General features: G+C 29.9%; 1 protein-coding gene across 4 annotated transcripts in view; it reads right to left on the minus strand.

The window, feature by feature from the left end:
* Window positions 1–318: 318 nt before the first annotated feature.
* LOC126894276 (uncharacterized) overlaps window positions 319–21,243 on the minus strand; it is a 121,143-nt gene continuing 100,218 nt past the window's right edge. For 3 of the 4 annotated variants that reach the window (XM_050665173.1, XM_050665172.1, XM_050665170.1), the window contains 11 exons: window positions 11,501–11,527; window positions 5,525–5,560; window positions 5,346–5,372; window positions 5,251–5,274; window positions 4,993–5,019; window positions 4,890–4,916; window positions 4,616–4,636; window positions 2,508–2,534; window positions 2,409–2,435; window positions 1,496–1,516; window positions 319–544 (listed from right to left, as the gene is read on the minus strand). In XM_050665173.1, the coding sequence (XP_050521130.1) occupies window positions 1,500–1,516; window positions 2,409–2,435; window positions 2,508–2,534; window positions 4,616–4,636; window positions 4,890–4,916; window positions 4,993–5,019; window positions 5,251–5,274; window positions 5,346–5,372; window positions 5,525–5,560; window positions 11,501–11,527 (260 nt within the window). In that variant the 3' untranslated portion in view covers window positions 319–544; window positions 1,496–1,499. The remainder of the gene's footprint in view (window positions 545–1,495; window positions 1,517–2,408; window positions 2,436–2,507; window positions 2,535–4,615; window positions 4,637–4,889; window positions 4,917–4,992; window positions 5,020–5,250; window positions 5,275–5,345; window positions 5,373–5,524; window positions 5,561–11,500; window positions 11,528–21,243) is intronic. The other variant, XM_050665171.1, reaches the window with a different exon arrangement.

Below are 21,243 nucleotides of genomic sequence, written 5' to 3' on the forward strand. Positions count from 1 at the left end.
AGGTTAGTGCAAATATTTATTTTCATGCTTTACTTCTTAAAAATTCACGTAATTAACAAGAATAATAATAAGTGAGATAGGGAAATTTTATTAATTGATGACTAAAAATAGTTCGACCCCGAGATAACACACCATCTTTACCCTTATTATATTTTAACGTACATACCTCATACCAATACCCACTGCTAATCATTTTTGTTTATTACATACATCATACTTAATGATATAATATATCATTTTACAAAATGATTTCAGTAATCACATTATTTAAACGTTCTTTTTTTTATTTATTTACACATTATTACGAAATTAATAGTTATTGATATATTTTAATGAAATTCTTGTTAAACATTTTAGTTTTACATTGTAATACAATAAATAATTTTACAATATTTTTAATAAATAATTATTTAAAAAAATTTTTTAAGTGGTTGAAAATAATCTTATTTTACAAGTAAGTTTTACAAAATAATGATTTTATAGAATAATTATTAAATATTATCATTTAGAATTTGCTACTTGTATTGTATTTCTTAATCTTCACCTAATCAGACAACATAATATAAATTTATACTGTTATTTTAATACAAAAATATTAATAATTATAATTATAGTAAAAAAAAAACCCAGCACAGGGGGGTCGCGGCACAGTGGTGACGTGACATATTTGGATCAAGTATAATGATATCTGACAGTGATTAAAATCAATATAAAACAAAAACGCTTCAATGCAAATCTTTAGATACTGTTTAATTTTAAAAAATTGGTGGACTATTCCAAAAGCTACATGATCTGCTAGTTCATTATTAATATCCTAATTAAGATAAAGTATGTAGAATGAAAAAGGGATTATTAAAAAATATTATTTCTCATAAAAAAATAATGTTGATCCATACACTTTTCAATATGTCATAGCATTATAAAGTTAAAAATGTAAAAAATAAAATCGAGAATTTTCACACAATAATAGCATTTGGTAGCCATTTTCACCGTGAAGATAAAATAAAGTCCGAAATTTTTTTTTCCATAATAAAGAATATTACATTAGCTTTAATTTAAGATATATATAAAAGTGTCAGACCTTCCGGAACATTTTCAAAAGTTAAGTTGAAAAAGTTGTCATTTTAAATCTCCATTGTGGGCAGGTTAAGGTTAAATTTATGAAAAAAATATACCAAACGAAAGGTAATGATATTACACATCTATATAAAAAAGAATTATATTGATATGTTCATTTTTGAAAAAGTTATGGCACTTTTAAGTAAAAAAAATTGAAAAAATTTCGAAAATTAGCGATTTTTAAATTTGTAATTTTTTTGGAGGTTTCCCCCTTTTACGGGGAACGAGGGAATTTTTTTCAATTTTTAAGGGTAATGTCTTCGACTAGATACGATTTGTGATCTTTTGACGTATCATTGAAAGAAATCGGTTCGGTGAGAGCTGAGAAAAAGTGGTAACAGACACAAAAAAAAACACATCTTAGTAAAACTAATACCTTCTCAGCTTCGCATCGAACCTAAAAATAAATTTAATAAATATATACGAAACAAAACTTTAATTGCTTCAATGTAAAATTGTGTAAGTAATCCAATTAATAGTTCAACATTGTATTTAATTGCATGAAGATACAAATATTTTCCTAATAGACTTTTTGTCAAAAATGTTTATTTTTCCCATACAAATTCAAAAATAAAATTTTAATGTACTATTTATAGTTTTTTAGTAAAAACTAATACCAATAATAATAATTTCAAAAAAATAAATCACACCTTTGCGGGCCAGTAGTACACGTGATAAATAATTATAGTATAAAGAAAAAATATATTGTTACTATAAAAAACAATTATCTATCATCTGAATAAAATATTATGTAATATGGAAAAAAAATTATTAACAATTTGAGGTTTTAAATATATCTGAGACCTTAACAGACTAAGACCTTATTTGATTCACTCTAGTGTATCAAATAAAAATCAACGTTGTCTAATTTGTTACGTTAAGAAATTATCCTATTGATAAGAGCATGTATATTATGATTTTGTTGACTCATAGAAATGTAAAATAGTAGAAAGTTTGAACGAGGACATTAGAAATTGAAAAAAGCATTATATACATAAATTGTATATTATACAACTTAAAATTTTTTATTTAAGTACATACTTGTAATTCGAGAATTGTCATTTAAACGAAAAAACGCTGAATAATCTAATTTTAAACCTATTCTGTTTACATAGAATAGGTTTATTTGAAATGCTATATTAATTAATAACCTAAGACGATACTTATTAAAACATAAATATGTTATTTTCAAATTTTACGTAGGGAAAATTAGCCTCTAACTTGAGGTTATATTAAGATCTGAATAACAATTAATTTGTATGTATGTTAATTCCATTTTCCAATCTTACCAGTATTTTCTGAAGTCGTATTGATATCTAAATAACAAATAAGTTAAAATTATATATTTTTAGTAATATCCAGATGTTATAAATCAAATTATTATTTACTTCTCATAGCTTCGGCCAAGGTATTAACTAAAAAAAATACATTATATGTTAAATTTTATATTTTTGCATATTAATAACGTTTTTCATTCTTAGATTTTGACATATTATTGAAAATACTGACATCTTTAAGCTAAACCTGCCCCAAATGGATAGTATTATTGTAGGCAAACAAAAAATAAGATATTACTGGTTTTACAATCATGTGATTATTTTTAATATTTGTCCATGCAAATCTAGACTGATTTTGATAGTTATGCTTCAAAATAACATTCGTAATCTAGTTTAACTTATCAGCACCAAATATTTGAAAAACTCTATTTAATTTTAAACATTATATAAAATATCTCAAAAGTTTGATACTGTAAAAAAAGGCATTTTCAATTTTTTTTATTTCATTTTATAATTGCTATAACTTTATTTTTAAATTACTGTCCTAATAAAATTTTAACCGAATAACTTAAGGATAATAAACTTTCCTATGGTATGCTTAGTATAAGAATTCAATGGAGACATATTATTCCATAATGAGAAATTGGTCGTGCAATTTTAAATTTAATATATTTATATTAATAATTGAAAAATTACTAATATACAAATTACTGTAAAGTTTAACATTTTCGAATGGAAATAATTTTTATGATACTGATATTAATCACAGTCAGATATCTTCTATATTTGTCACAACTGTATTGCGAACCCACTATACTTGTTTTTTTTTTTTTTGACTTTAATTTGATTAAAAGTTTGTTTGAAACATTATAATTATAAAATTATGCATGCCGTTTTCCATCCCTGAATTTAATAGTCAATTTAACTATAAAAAGACATATTTCTCGTTAAACTTGTATTGTGCTAGGGTTTCGCTCAATAGTTGGTGATCGTTGGCAAAACAAAGAATTGGAAGTTATACGACCCAAATATTGTTCCTATCTTCTTAATTGAGTTTTAATTATCTAAAAGAGATCCAAGCAAACGTGTACCTTTTTAACTAGTGAAACATTTGATTTATATAAACTACCAAGTAAAGTTATATATTAATTTTTCAGTAAATTAAGTCATTTGAAATATACAATGAGTCTGACCTGATTCCTATTATACTTGGTTAGTAGGTACATTCAAGTACGACGTTAGTTGGTTGGCTATGATAAAAATTGGCGACAGACGAGTTGTTGAATAAAATAAGTTAAGTTATTAATAATATAGATAGGACAAATTGATAGTATCGAAAACTAAGTCTGTAATAGCCACTGAAACACAACTGCTCTTTATTAGTTCGACATCTGTAGCTCCAGTATACCAACGAGTAGAATTGGCATATTAGCATCTCCCTCTATGCTAATTAATATGTATTACGAATTAAGTAAATAAAAATAAAACGTGTATAATATAAGTGCTAGAGCATAGTAATAAATGTTTTTACAATTAACTTAAGAAATTAAATAAATAAATAAATAACTAATTGATATCAACTTTTTGACCAGTGTTCCAATTCTTATTAAGTACGGGACGAGTTTAAAAGAGATCACCAACGTAAACCAAAAAATTATTTTTAACAAATATAATCGTTATTTTGCATATATTTGGACATTTCAATATTAAGTTACCAATTAAATATGTATAATCGTTATACAGCCATCTATAAACCGTTATCATTAATACAGGCATTAAATAATTATACAAATATCTATATTAATGTGGTTGATTGCTGCGTAGCTGCTGCCCCTACGGATTTGTGAGACTTTATAATTTTAGCACCCCCTGCATTTTAGCTCTATTCGTACCACTGCTTTCTATGCTAAGGTTTCTCATTAGATCTTCATGAATAGCACACCAAAAGAAGTTTGATGTCTCTAGTATATTAAAAATGCATTATAATTAGTGTTTTTGAATGAGATACAAGAAATAAAAAATTAATGACTTTAAAAAAAAAAATGTAACTATTGGCTTTAAAATCAATTAACTAAATAAATATCAAAAAACAATCAAAAAGCTTTAATGTTCCATACGATTCAATTTGTCCAATATCCCGGAACATTTTTGAAAATGAAATTAAAGAATTTAAAAAAAAGTATTATATTCACTTTAAAATTCTTTAGTTAAATACTTACTCAAAACTGGAGAATAGTCATCTAAACATATATTTAAACATTGAATAAGCTATTTTTAAACCTATTCTGTATACATAGAACAGGTTGAATAAAAATGAATAGAAATGCGATGTTTATTAATATCGTAAAACAATACTTTTTATAACATAACATATGTTATTTTCAAACGCTATATTTTCCAATTTTACATAAGAAAAATTAGCGTCTAATATGAAGTCATATTGAGATCTAAACAACAAATTCTATGCATGTTAATTCCATTTTCCCCTCTTACCTATATTATTTGCAATCGCGTTCATAACTAAACAACAAATAAGTTAAAATAATATACAATTAACATGATCCAGTGCATATAAATCAATTAAATTATTATTTACTTCTTATAACCTCACTTAAGTCATGAGCTAAAAATAAATACATTTTATTTTAATTTTTTTTAAACAAAAAACTTTTCTTTTGTACTAATAGTATGAAAATAAAATGAAGAATTATTGTTCCACTATGAGAAAGTTAGCCGTCAAATTAAACATTCTTTAAACAAAAAAAATTCTAAGAAAAATTAGCCTAGAACTTAAAGTCACATTAAGGTCTAAATAAAATATTCTATGCGTATATATTTCATTTCCTCTTCTTACCATTATAAGGTGTCCTATTGATAACTAAATAACAAAAGAATTAAAATAATAATGTTTAGTAATATCCATTGGATATAAATAAAATTATTATTTACTTCTTATATTTTCGGCCAAGATATTTACTAAAAAAAATAAATGATATGTTTAATTTTATATGTTCAAACTTTTAAATATATAAACGCAATTTTAATGAATATCTATTGATAAACCAGATTAAAATTATTTTCCTAATATAAACTTGTCATAGAATATAAATATGTACTATTTTACTCACAATCGTTAGATACTTCAAATGGCATAATGGATGTTCCTAAGAAATACAATATTTTATTAATAACTTGAAACAATAACTATTTATTTATTTATTTATTAAACGGGACTTGCCCAATATAATATTTGTAAATTTTTAGTACATTACAATTGAAAAAAGGTATTTACAAAAGAATATTTAATTAAAAAGTTTTAAGTAAACACACAAAGATCATTTAAGTTGAAAGTGACAAATAAATATAAGAGTAACTATAAAATATATTGAACTAGTAACTCAAACTTGAACTACGGCATTATAAAGGAGGAGTCCGTGTTAGCTTTTCTCATCATTATAGGAGAATTGAGGAGGTAGTTTGTGGATGAATAGGGAATAATGAAAGGAATATTTGAACGAGTATAGCGAAGAGGAACTTTAAAGTTTATGAGTGATAATAAATCTGGGGAATCAATAGTACCTGAGAGGAGACCTGTTAAAAATGAGAGCTTTAAAGAATGCCTTCATCAACAAGAATAGAGAAGTTGAGGAAATGAAGAATAGGAACATAATTATGAGGAGGATGTTGGATAGAGAATTTGGAAGAAACGAAACGTAGGAACTTACGCTGTACAAGTTCTAACATATCACGGGCACCAGAAGAATGTGGGTCCCATATAACACAGCCATATTCAAGAACCGGACGAACTAGGCTACAATATAATGATTTAAGGGAAGAAACCATGTGGAACTCCTAGGTTATGCGAAAAACAAAACCCAGGATTTTCAATACTTAGCAAGAAATTTCTTCTATGTGTTTTATAGGTCACTGGATACGAGTAAGGGTAAAACCTAGGTCACGAACAGAATTGCCAGCAAATTTTAGAGGAATATCATGGAAAAGTAAATAGGGTCACTTTGGCGTGAAAAAGTCATTTGTTAATGTTAAGGAAAAGACCTAGGGACTCGTCCTACATAACTAAAGATTCAAGATCTGATTAGAGAATAAGACAATTGGACAATGAATTAATGCAACAATATAGTTTCATATCATCGGCAAAAATTAGTAGTTTGACGTGGTGAAGAATTTACAAATAAGGAAAAAAGGAGAGGGGAGAGAACAGCACTTAAGGGGATATCTGACGAAAGAGAAAAGACACCGGAATAAGCACCGTAGACTGAAATGAATTGGGATCGACCCAGTAGATAGGAACGAAGCCATGAAAAAAAAGGTTCGCTGATATCTAGATTGTCTAAAGCGCTTATTAGTAAGGAGTGATCAACACGATCAAAAGCTTTAGCGAAATCGGTGTAGATCACATCAACCTTATTATGAAGGCGAAATGACTCAAAAATATAATAGGTTAAAACTAGGTTGCATGTTAGAGAAGAGTGGTTTGGACGGAAACTATGCTGTTCAAGTATGAGTATGTGATTTAAGGAAGGGCGAATAGTATTTAAGACAACATTTTCAAATAACTTGGAGAGATAAGAAAGTATGGTAATAGGACGATAATTTAAAATATGAGAAGGGTCGCCAGAATTAAAGATAGAGGAGTAATTGAGCCAAGTTTTATAACAGAGGGGAAAATTCCAGCACTAAGAGATTTATTAAAAATTAATGAGAGAGGCCAGACAATTACATCTTGTAATTTAAATAAATAATCACCCTGAAGACCACCACGACCGAGAGATTTTATATTACGGAGAGATTGAAATGATTTGTGTAACTCAATTACGGACACATGTACGCTGGAAGGAAGAGATAACTTAAAATGGGAAAGACTAATTGGAGAGGGAGTGACAGAAACCGGGGTATAAACAGAAGAAAAGTATTTGAAGAAGAGATTAGCTGGTTCTATAGGGTTTGTATTACTAGAGTCTTAACTGGGAATAAATGAAGCAGAACGATGCTTACGTACCAATTTCCAAAAAAAAAAAACATGGATTGAGTTTAAGATTTGATTCAGAGCGAGCAAGAAATTCGTAATGAGATTTCTTGGAAAGAAATTTAGAGCGAGCTCGACATAAAGAGAAATGACGACAGTCAGCTAGTGAAAGGGAGGATTTATACTTAGAATGTGCTTGACGCTTTAACGATATTAGTCTTTTTAGTTCAGTTTTAAACCACGGTGGGAAGGTAGAGGGACGGACAGTAATTTTAGGAACATAAAGGAGCATAGAAGTGTACAAAGCATCATAAAAAGTGTTCATAGCAATATCGGCATCTAAACCCATGAAGGTTTTTTCCCAATTAAAGGAGTTGAGAAAGTCGGAAAGTATGAGATTATAATTGGCATTCGAAAAACCATAAAAGGAGGAAATAATTTAAGGGGAAGGACTGGGAGAGGAGCGTGGAAATAATAAGAATAGTGGAGGATGGTAGGAGTCTGGAGGAATAGCTGGTTCAACTATTATAACATAAATATGTTTTATTGTGATAACGAATACCCAATATCCATAATTATTTCCAAAATGCTATCTTTGTAGCTATAACGTAATAACGAATAATGTGTCGTTCTTTTTTTATTACTAACGATATTAACCAGTATGCCGGTAAATCACTAACTAAGATAAGACAATAATTACAAAAAACAAGTGCACATTTAATACATTTGGCTGCCCCCAGACAGTATCTTACCTAGTCAACCAGTGTTACTTTTGAATATTGCATGAGTTATTATTGTTTGTAAATTTATGTGTCGTAAGTATTGGTCGTGAATTTGTGTTATGAATTGTTCCTACTCATATACCTTTTTGATTGTAAATTATAACAAAAATGTGCACCACAGCATTGCGAACCATACGGTCCCGGTCCGGATCATACGGTAATTTGACTCTTTGTACGGTCGGAATGTCAAAATCATGGAAAAATATGGTAATTGGTTATAGTGTTAGATTGCTCAGAATATATCGTAAATTTAATTTCGAATTATTTTGTTATGTTGCACGGTCATAAGTAGAGTGAAATAGGAGATTATAGGGCACCCGTCTTACACTCCGAATGTGTGGTGGTTGTGCGTAGTCTAGTGGTGGTGGAGGTGCGTGGTCAAGGTCACGATGGGGGAGGGGGTAAGGAGAAGGCGTGGTTTTATGTAGGTGGTTGTAAGGGAAGAAATGGGAGTTGTGCCCAAATACCACAGAACTCTTATATTTGTATTTGTTTTACTATATGAAGATATGTATAATAATCACATCTAATAGTCCATAATAATAAAATATATTATTATGGACTATTAAATGTGCATAAATGCTTGTTTCAAATCTTTAATTTATTTTATAATAGTATCCCGTTAGATTTACGTATGTATAAATAATAACTAAGTATTAAACATTAATTGCCCAGATTTGAATTTTAATTAGCTTTTTTATATTAATTATGCCCAATAACTTTTAAATTAAAATACCATATATCAAATTTCCAAACCGTTATTATTAAATATTTAATATTTTTCGAGAGGCTAAAAAGCACTATATCTACAAGTATAAATAACATAAAATTGTTTTCCAATAATCTGTTTACCGCGGCCTATTTATATGTATTTAGAGGTTATAGTGATCTGATAACAAAGAATTCGATTTACGATATAACAGTTAAATAATGGAACACAAATTTTAATATCATTTACGTCAAGTATCAGTAATATATTAGAAGGAAGAAATGATAAAATAAAAATGTTTAGTAATTAATAACAAATGTTTACGAGCCTGTGTCGGCGATAACATAACAAAAAGGAACGACGTAAAGAAGCGGGCACGAGATCAAACATCAACTGGCATCGGTCAACTAGTTGATAGTGGTGGAACTGCGTTGTCAACATTTAATACGGCACAGACCCGGTAATTTTCTTTAAATCACCGTATAGGTCTGTACGAACAAAAAATATTACATTATTACTGGTTGCATATATTATATTTTATCAAATATTTATAATTTAAACTTGAATGATAACTACTATCAAGGTAACCGGATCAAAAATAATATGAATAAATATTATTAATAAAAATAAATAAAACTTCATATTCTATAACCCAATTGCTCAGTAATTCATTAATCTAATGAGGTAAGGGCATGTATGTTTTAAATAATGAATAATAGAAAATGTTTGTGCAATTTATCCTGAGCAATCTAATACTATAACCAAATAATTTATTAAACAAAATTTCAATAGTTATCATTTATGTTTAAATTATAAGTATTATAATGATAAAATATAATATATGCAAACAGTATAAATGTAATACTTTTTGTTCGTACAGTCCTATACGGTGATTTAAAGAAAATTACGCGATCTGTGCCATATATATATTGACAACGCTGGTCTACCACCAACAACTAGTTGACCGATGACGGTTGATGTTTGATCTCTCGCCTTCTTCTTTATGTCGTTCTCTTTTGTTATGTTACCGCCGTCACAAGCTCGTGAACATTTATAATTAATTATTAATAATTTTAATTTTATAATTTCGTCGTTCTAATAAAATACTGAAACATCTTTGACGTAAATGTAATTAAAATTTGTGTTCCATTATGACTGTTTATTGCTATATCGTAAATCGAATCCTTTGTTATAAGATCACTATAACTTCTAATACAGATATATCAGATTATTGGCAAACGATTTTTTGTAATTTATACTTGTTGATATATTGCTTTTTAGCCTCTCAAAAAATATTAAATATTTAATAATAACGGTTTGGAAATTTGATATATGATATTTCAATTTAAAAGCTATTGAGCATAAGTAATATAAAAAACCCAGCACAGGGGGGTCGCAGCACAGTGGTGACGTGGCATATTTGGATCAAGTATAATGATATCTGACAGTGATTAAAATCACAAAAAAAAAACGCTTCGATGCAAATCTTTAGATAGTGTTTAATTTTAAAAAATTGGTATATTATTCCAAAAGCTACATGATCTGCTACTTCCTTATTAATATTCTGATTAAGATAAAGCATGTCGAATTAAAAAGGGATTATTAAAAAATATTATTTCTCATAAAAAAATTGTATTAATCCATACATTTTATAAAAAGTTATAGCCTTTTAAAGTAAAAAATGTAAAATATAAAATCGAGAATTTTCACACAAAAATAGCATTCGTTAACCATTTTCACCACAAAGACAAGTTCAGAGGTCAAATTTTTTTTTTCATAATAAAGTACATTACATTAGCTTTAATTTAAGATATATATAAAAGTGTCAGACCTTCAGGAACATTTTCAAAAGGTAAGTTGAAAAAGTTAATTTTTTGTAAAAAAGTTGTTATTTTAAATCCCCCCCTGTGGGCAGGTTAAGTTTCAAATTTACAAAAAATATATACCAAATGATAGACAAAGACATCAAGCATCTTAAAAAAAAAAATTATATTGATATGTTCATTTTTGAAAAAGTTACGACAGTTTTTAGTAAAAAAAATTGAAAAAATTTCGAAAATTAGGGATTTTTAAATTTGTAACTTTTTTGGAGGTTTCCCTCATTTACGTGGAACGAGAGAAATTTTTTCAATTTTTGAGTGTAATATTTTCGACTAGATACGATTTGTGATCTTTTGACGTATCGTTGAAAGAAATCCGTTCGGTGAGAGCTGAGAAAAATTGGTAACAGACACAAAAAAAAAAAATAAATAAATAAATAAATAAACACATCTTAGTAAAACCAATACCTTCTCAGCATCGCATCGAAGCTAAAAGCTATTAAAAATTCAAATCTGGGCAATTAATGTTTAATACTTAGTTATTATTTATACATACGTAAATCTAACGGGATACTATTATAAAATAAACTAAATATTTGAAACAAGCATTTATGCACATCCAATAGTCCATAGTAATATATTTTATTATTATGTACTATTAGATGTGATTAATATATATATCTACGTATATAATTATATACGGCGTAGGCTATCTATGTGTATTTAATCTCTGATGTGGATAATTAATGATAACACAATAATGTTACAACTACTTTCTATCGTCTAATTACATTGTACCTTCTTACCAGTATTATCTGAAGTCGTATTGATATCTAAATAACAAATAAGTGAACATAATACATTTAAAGTATTATCCAATGCATATAAATCAATTTAATTATTATTTACTATTCAATTCTTCGACCAATTTATTAACTAAAAAAAAATTATATTTTATGATTAACTCTATATTTATAAAATTGAATATGCTTTAACGTATTGTTATTGAATATCTCACGATAAACCTGCCTATACAGTAATTTTTGTACGAACATTTCTGCATATTAATAAAATTTTTCATGTTTTTTTTTAAAAAAAGTTTCAGATATTCTGACATCTTTAAATAGAGCTTTACTTTAAGTTTATATAATAAACGCAACGTTCAAATAAATATTTTCCCCAAAATTTATTTTATTTGTATTGTCTTTAAACTCAAGAAATAAAATACGATATTTGTGTACAAACCGAAAAGTTAAGTTCTAATTTTGAATTAACTAAAATTTAAATTATACTAAAAAATATTAAACTCAAAAGCCACAAAAAATTTCTGAAAAAGTCGAGGATAGAATATATATTATAATATAATTTAATTATGTAAGTTATATAAATTGTAGCAAAAAAAAATTTCCAAGATGGATATTTTTTACAAATTAGTGTCTAATCTATAGTTAAATAACGGGGAAAAGCTGCCAATAAAGATACATTACAATTATTATGTGGGCCTAAAAAATTCTCTTAGATAAACAGTCCAATATTGCTTCTTAAATACTTACTCGATTCTTGAAAAGTCCCATTATAATCTAAATATCAAAAAAGTTAAAATAAAATATTTTAGTAATATCCACTGAATAAATGTATAAATGGATTAACTTATAAATAAGTTAACCAAATTGATATTTACTTGTGTCACCTAAGTGCAAGTTATTTAATAATAATAAAAATTTACATTATATGTATAATATTTTCTATGTTTTAACGTAATTTCTGCAGAAATATTTAATTATATTAATAACCTTTTTTCTTTCGCAGATTTTGAAAATGTTTCAGAAATGTTTAAATAGAGTCTTTATTAAATTATACTAATTTTTTTCTTTTCTTTTTACGATCATCAAAGTTAAGGAATTAATTACAAATATTATATACAAATCGTAAAGTTAGGTTATTTGAATTGCTGCAAATATTTATTCAATTCAAGATTTTTTTTACAAATGCGTGTCTATTCTTTAGTCAAATGGCGGGGGTTAGAGAAACACAAATAGAGGTACACAAACAATTATTTTTATCACAAAAATTTTCTTTTACATCATATGCCTTAAAAAGTTATATTCCATGTAATATAGGAAGCAAAAAGCTTCCCTGCGAATTTGAAAAGATATTATTTTACTTTGATGTATTATCTTTGTGTATATTGCCATTTTTCCTCAGCTCTCAATTTTACAAATCAGTATTCTTTTACTTTTTCTCACTTTTTTTCTTAAAACTATCATAATGAATGAACTTTTTAACTAGCTTATATAGTTATTTTTATCTATTTGTTTTGCACGGAACCTACATTGTATATTTTACAATACGAATACGAAGTTCGAATACCGTCGGACGAAATAACTTTTTTTGCATTTTTTTCTTAATCATATTGAGGTGAAAAAAAAATTCAAGATAAATATAATTGAATATCATTAGTTGGTTAAATTAGAGGTAATTGCCCCCACCTCACTCATTCAACAAACGCACGGTTTTGTGGCAAAGGAGTGTTTTCGGGGGGTATTAAATCCTACGTAATCTAACTATGATGCGAGGGGCTTTCTTCCTTTATCATGCCTTAAAGAAGGATGGAGTAATGAGAACTCTACATAAATAGTCTTAAAGGGAGGGGTGGGAATGAAACCCGACGTAAACTAACACAACTAGCCGCACTCTTATAGATTGTATGTAATAAATGGATTATTAAGCGGAAAAATAAAATAATTTTCCTGAGTAGTTACGCGTTAATCCTTGAAAGTACGTAAAGTACGCGTTGAGTCCACGTTTTTTGATGTTCCGCAACCCCATATACAAGAACTTACTCCATTGGTCCATAAGTACATTGCTATATCGTATTTATTGTTAAACGAGAGCCGCTGCCTCGCCCGCTCACTCACCGACCGGTCGTAGGCGATATGTAATTTTATATGAGAACAATTGCGACGCCGTCTGTGTATTATTAAAATCAGAGGTATCATCAGACAGTAATGATCACTGTCGTATACATTTTATTTTTAGATAATATTTTATTATTTAAATTATCCGCTTTCAATTTATGTACTAAATGAATAAAATATAATAAAGTTAAGGTACATATATAAATAACTCATTTTTTTAATAGAAATTATATATTTTTAACTAATCATTAGTGTTTCATAAATAAAAAGTTTTACATTATTTTTAGAAAAAATAAATTAAAATATTTTATGAACTTTATTCATTATCCATAGGATTATATTCAAACATTTTTGCGTGTATAATTAAGCATTATGCTGTAGTAATGGTCAGAAAATTTTCATCAGATTCAAATTTTAATCTAATATCTACTGGTGAATTTTTTAATTTTTCGTTTTGTCATGAACAGTCAATGACAATGATTGTAGTAGTTGTCTTGAATTCTATTTTTATTATCATAGGAAACGCCATATACTTTTCATAGATCACCTCTTGGTATTGGGCATACATGTGATATGGTACAGCAAACATATCATTCGCAAAGTCCATTCGCAAGTTGTCGTAAGGGTACGATTTCGAGTTCAAGTATACTTTATACAATGGTCAAATCTATAAAACCTTTGCTTATTTTGTTTTTTTGTCCACTTGAAAAGCTACAATAACAAATCTTTTCATGGTCCAGGCTTGTCTTTTACTAATTGGTAGGGCAAAATTTTAAACACAGCTGACCGCAAATGTTTGTGTTATATTTTTATTTCTGATTATAATTGTGTTTCACGCGGAATCCAGTGAAATATTTTTCAAGTTCCAGCGGAGGAGGTAAATTTCCAAAAAAGTCAAAATACACCACGTCCTTACTTTTCTTGAAATACGTTACCCAATGCGTTCCTTTTCCACGTTCAATATCCAAATTAACAATTGTACTCTCGTATGTTTTGGGTTTGACAGGCAACTTATCTCTTAAAAAGACGCCGCGAAAATGATTGATTCCGAATGACTCAGCATATTTTATAGTATCTAAGTCGCTGAAAGCACGTTGCTTGGGTAGTGTTGATGTTAATTTTTTTTGATGTTTCAAATTAAATCCATTACCCTTCTTCTTCCTAGCATATTGGTGCAAGTATAATGCATTAACTATTTTCACTTGTTTATTCGAATTTTTTTCTGACATATTATTTTTACCGAGGGCAACACAATGTAGACGTATTCAAGAATTCCTAAACAACTGATAAGAAATACCACTAATATAATTATATGTACAAACAAGAGCTTAAGGTTCAGCTTAAGGTACAGGATGCTGTACTCAACGTGGGTTGAGCAGCTGAAACGGTTCCACACCTCCATGGCATGTCTATAGTCGTCGTCATCGATATTAGACTCACTCAACTGACTATAGAAAGGGTCCTGAGGTGGTAGATCTATTTTGTCCAATTTAGCCCAATTATCATTGTACTCGCAGGAGTATATACCCTTACGTGTCACCAACGGCATGTCTTCGGGGTGGAACACCTTGGTCTTCTCCCGGAATTAAATGAAATTGGGCGTCATTAGATTACCGGCCAAAGTGGACAGGGAGGAGGTCATGAACCGAAAGGTGTTGACGAACCGTATGGAAAAGTTTTGTCACGTATTTTGTGACCAAAATATAATTCCTGGGAATTCGGTATGACCGAAATCCTTTAGTCGTCGTACCCTAATTCAGTGACAAGAAAAAGCGCGTCATAACCTGAAAGATTGTGCAAGAAACACGGCACAAAGTTGACCGTCTTCACTTTCTGGTTTCATGCATTCCACAACGTCTGTCTGAATCGGCCCGATAGATGACACTGGTATAAGATTTTGGGGTTGGAATGCTTGAATGCCGTGCGGTATAAGTCACATACCGCTTTCTCCCCATTCCTGTGCACACCATCGACAGACATTTGGATGGGAACGTTGGTTCTGCGCAACAATTTAGAAATGTTGCCCGTCACTTCAGTTACAGCCATCACAAATGTCTTGGCGACCTCTTCGCGATCCTCGGACCCACGGTATATTACCGGTGATTGTGGTATACCGTAGAGTTCGAGGAGCTTGGAGGACATATCGTCCGATGTTTTCACCATAAACCCATAGATCATGGGACGGTAGGTGTGCACAGTCCCTAGTACGATCGTCTGTTTTCTCTAGTAAGGCCTCAAAATCAGCGTAGATGACGTATGGTAACCGTTGAGACTATACCCACGCATCAAATTCGACCTTACTGCCCTCTGCCGGCATAACAAGTAAAATAGGCTTGTCCTTGCCGTATATCCACTTGTGTTGCTTCAACGCATGTTGATCTCAAAGAATATGCTTCTTAGGCATATCATGAAATCTAGTGAATCAACGTTTACAAGTGTAAATGCGGTCATGATGTTGGGTTTTTTTGCTGCGCACGAACCTCCAAAAATGTATACGTAATGTGATTTTTCAGATTCCCCAATATACAACAGGTTGTTTTTTGATTGCTTTTCTATTTTTAATTTCTTGCGGAATCGGAATATATGATGAGCTTGCGAGGGGCGTATACTTGTATACACTGAGCATAAAGCCGTCGATATGCGATAAAGTAATGCCGCTACCCTCCACTCAGTACGTGCCTTCCTTGGCAAGCATAACCTCAAAATCATCATCAACCGCATACCCGATATCCGTATCGGATAGCAATGCCCTAGCCCATGTCTTGAAGGCACGGACTTCGGGCGGTGCTTCCGATCGCGGTATATGGTATGAGGCCTCCAATTTGAGATTATACTTGATCAGATGGTTACCTACGATTTCAGCGAGTCTGACGACCAGGTCGAGTTTCACGGCGCGCAAAAAATCTCGATAGCTTGCGAAATTTTCCACGCTCTTCCGCTAAAACCAAACGGCCCTCCGCTCTAACGCGGAATCGATTTCGGTGAAATCACGGGTATTCATCAATTGCATTCGTAACCTTTTTGACCTGAGCGAGCTGATGTTTGCTCTACAACGCTAAGCCACCTAACGTGATGAAACAGATGTAAGCGAAGTAGCTTTAATCGAAAATAAAATAAATTATTTATGTATTGAAATAATAGGCTAAAGTATAAAGATATTGGTAGGAGTATAGTTATTGACACTTTTTTAACTAATTTAGTTATAAGGGATGATGTTTTGGTTTAATAAATTCATTTGCTTATTTGTTATTCTAAAAATTAGGCAGATTACCAGAGAAATATGCTTACCTAAGCGTCTGGTAACCGATGATAGCTATGTTCTCATAGAAATATTTGTCATAATTTCAATGTAACGTCTCATTTTAGAACCACATTTGGCTGCACCTATTCCCTAACCGACCGATCGGAGAGTAAATGCATACCACAGTGATCATTACTGTCTAATGGTACCTTTGATTTTAATAATACAAAGACGGCATCGCAATTGTTCTCATATAAAATTACATGTTTCATCCCAACCCCTTCATTAGGTTAAATTTTTATTACCCCTCCTTCTTTCTGACATGATGAAGGATGTTTTCGTCGTTCCCCTTCCCATTGCATTAGGTTAGTTTACGTAAAATTTAATAACCCCGAATGCATTTTTTTACCACAAACTGATCAGTGGGAGGTTGGGTTGGGTTAGGTTGAAGCGATGGGGCCTAGCACTCTTTACTTTACCCTACTAACATTCAGTCAAAATATTTAAAGTATATTTTTAACTCTGATGAATATTTCTTGTAAACCATTTATTCATAATTAACAACAAATTATCTTCTAAAAAGTTTTGTATCCAGCACTTCATTTTTTAGACATGTTTCCCATAAAAATAACAACTACTTTATAATTTTTTTATAATTTCGCCGTAAAAATTACAATACTAAATTAATAATAATCCAATTTATATTCATTGAAATGCTATAATTGATATTTATTCATATATTATGCTTATAAATCATAGAACTACTAATTAGTAGTAATGAAAGATATAGGAGTTAATTTTGCTTGTGGAATAATCCACCAATTCTTAAAATTAAACACTATCTACAGATTTGCATCGAAGCGATTCTTACAATAGTGATTTTAATCACTGTCAGATATCATCTATACTTGTCCCAACTATGCCACTTCCACACTGTGCCACGAGCCCTCTGTACTACGATTTATTTTTAAGTTTTATAAAGACCAAAGTAGTCATTAACTTGAAGTAATTTAAATTTTTAAATACAAAAATGTATGTATTTATTTTTTTACTACTTACTATAATAATCTGAATTCGTAACGATATCTAAGTAATAAATAAGTTACAATAAAATATTTTTAGTATAATCCAATGCATATAAGTCAAATAAATTATTATTTACATTGAAAATTCAGGAGGATTTCTTCAACTAAAAAAAATTACATTTCATGACTAATTAAATAATTATATGATTTATAAAATTGTATATGCTTAAACATAATTTTTTGTCATCTTTAAATAGAGCTTTACTTTAAGTTTATATAATGAACTTAACGTTGAAATAAATATAGCCCTCAGAACTTACCTTCTTTGTACGGTATTTAAAGTCAAGGAATGAAATATGATTTTTGTGTACAAATCGGAAAGTTAAGTTATATGAATTGCTGCAAAAAAATATTTTCAAGGGCACGTTATTTAGAAATTGGTGTCTAATTCATAGTTAAATGACGTGTAAAAGGTATACTGCTACTCAATAAAAAAATTTCGAAAATCCTTATAACTCTAAATAGAGCTTTAATTAAAATTTAATTAGAGTGCTCAGTAAATTAAAATACAGGTCAATTGTTATGATCAATTACAGTTAATTGTTATATAATTTTTGAATACATATCACTTATTTTATACAGTCCACTCTCTACTCCTTTCTCCTGCATGATTAGAGACATCAGGAAAAAAGTTAATTAACTCACAAATTGTCACCTAATTAAAATTTTTCCTGTATGTAAAAACTCATATTACATATTTTTTTATGTGTATTTTAAAGTTTTATTAAGAGATATTAGCCTCTAACTTGAAGTTATATTAATATTTAAATATCAAATTCTATGTTTCTTAATTCCATTTCCCCTTCTTATTATTATAATCTGAAGACATATTCTTATCTAAATTACCGGACAATAGATGGAATTTAATTTTAAATTAATTTGAATTAATATATTGTTAAATAAATACCATTTAACCCATATGGTATATTAACCACAATAATGATAATTGAAGTGATTGATATGTAAAACATATCATATCCCGTATCTAAATTAAGGGACAGGAATAATATACACGTGAGTACTTAACCTATGCACACACTAAAATAAAATTTTTACTGGTCAATTTATTCAAAAGTAGGATTGCGTTGGATATTGTCGCTATTACGTTAGTAGAAAAACTTTATTGTGCACAAGGACGAAAATATTCCATCTTTGAAGTAGTGGCTTGGTTATGTCATAAATTTAGTAACAGGAGAGGACGGAATCTTTAAACCACGAATGATTCTTTTCGATAAGGAGTTAGGTTTTTGTGTACTTTGCCAATAGAAAAAAATTAATTTTACAGTTTTTGTAGTTGTGGCGGTCGAATGTTCTAGAATGTTCAGCCGCTACCGCCTCTAGAAGATTCGTCGCTCTATATAAGCGTGTGGCGGTCGAATGTTCTAGAGAGTTCCGCCGCCGCCTCTAGAAGATTCCTCTAACTATTTAAGGGCAAGATCGTCGCTCCAGTCAATCAATCGATCAGTCAATCACTTACGCACTCTTTCTTAAACGCGCTTCGTCTCTCGCTGTTATTTCTTAGTTCGTTATAGTATAGTATAGTTGTTATTAAATCGTAAAAGTGTTTATTACTTCTATATATTACACCTCGCTACATAGTCATTTGTAAAAAATACATTTATATATTTGATTTGTATAATAATTATTATTTGTTAAATATTTGTATTCAATTCGATATAATATTTTATTGTTTGTTTATTTATTTTTATATATAAGTAAGAATTTTTTTTATTTAAAAACTGTTAACTACTAAATTATCAATAGATAAATAAGACAATTCTTGAAGGCCAGTATACCTGTACGGTATAGCTTTCATTTATGTTAGTATTGTTAATAAGCAGATGGTAGGATTTCACTCCACTGGCAAAAAATCAGTCACCGAATAAATGTCATACTAGTCGTACATAGTAAAAATTTGTTTTATTGATTTAAAGCATAATCGGCTCAGTTGGCTACATTCGCAACACATCCTTCAATAAATAAATATTAAATGGAATGTTATAATGTATGTATGTATTTAATAAAATTCCAAATTTTTTCCATAGGAATTGGAAATATAATTGTTTTATGTATAATTTAAAGTTCTTTATTCAAGTTCTTACCTAGATCTTTATTGATATCTAAAAATATATATAAACATAGAATTAGCGATTTTCAAACGTATTCTATGTATAATATTTTTATTTTTTATGACATCACTATACATAGATACCTACCGTTTATTGTCTTATTGTGATATGCTTTAACTATGAGAGTTTTGAGAAAAATTAGGGTCAACATTGGCATTAGACATAAGACGCCTAAGTGGCTCATTTTTCGCATAATTAGTTAGGCAGTGGGAGACAACAAATGGAGCATTATTTCTTGTTGCGCGCTGAGGTACTCTGAAACATATGAGGGATAACAGGCTTGGCAAATTAATATTACCATTCAATAAACCAATTAGGAAATTAATTCCAGCATTGCGCCTACGCTCAGCTAATGAGGATAGGCCAAGCAAATACGACACAGGGGTATAATCGTGATTTGGACAGACTATGTTGATCGAGTAGCTGACAAAACGTAGGAACTTTCGCTGAACTCGCTCAATCTGTAGCGAGCCCAAGTCAGTATAAGAATTCCACACTACANACAAAGTTGACCGTCTTCACTTTCTGGTTTCATGCATTCCACAACGTCTGTCTGAATCGGCCCGATAGATGACACTGGTATAAGATTTTGGGGTTGGAATGCTTGAATGCCGTGCGGTATAAGTCACATACCGCTTTCTCCCCATTCCTGTGCACACCATCGACAGACATTTGGATGGGAACGTTGGTTCTGCGCAACAATTTAGAAATGTTGCCCGTCACTTCAGTTACAGCCATCACAAATGTCTTGGCGACCTCTTCGCGATCCTCGGACCCACGGTATATCACCGGTGATTGTGGTATACCGTAGAGTTCGAGGAGCTTGGAGGACATATCGTCCGATGTTTTCACCATAAACCCATAGATCATGGGACGGTAGGTGTGCACAGTCCCTAGTACGATCGTCTGTTTTCTCTAGTAAGGCCTCAAAATCAGCGTAGATGACGTATGGTAACCGTTGAGACTATACCCACGCATCAAATTCGACCTTACTGCCCTCTGCCGGCATAACAAGTAAAATAGGCTTGTCCTTGCCGTATATCCACTTGTGTTGCTTCAACGCATGTTGATCTCAAAGAATATGCTTCTTAGGCATATCATGAAATCTAGTGAATCAACGTTTACAAGTGTAAATGCGGTCATGATGTTGGGTTTTTTTGCTGCGCACGAACCTCC

Source organism: Daktulosphaira vitifoliae, unplaced genomic scaffold, assembly GCF_025091365.1.
Source record: "Daktulosphaira vitifoliae isolate Bord-2020 unplaced genomic scaffold, ASM2509136v1 Scaffold_1, whole genome shotgun sequence".
NCBI classification, from domain to species: domain Eukaryota; kingdom Metazoa; phylum Arthropoda; class Insecta; order Hemiptera; family Phylloxeridae; genus Daktulosphaira; species Daktulosphaira vitifoliae.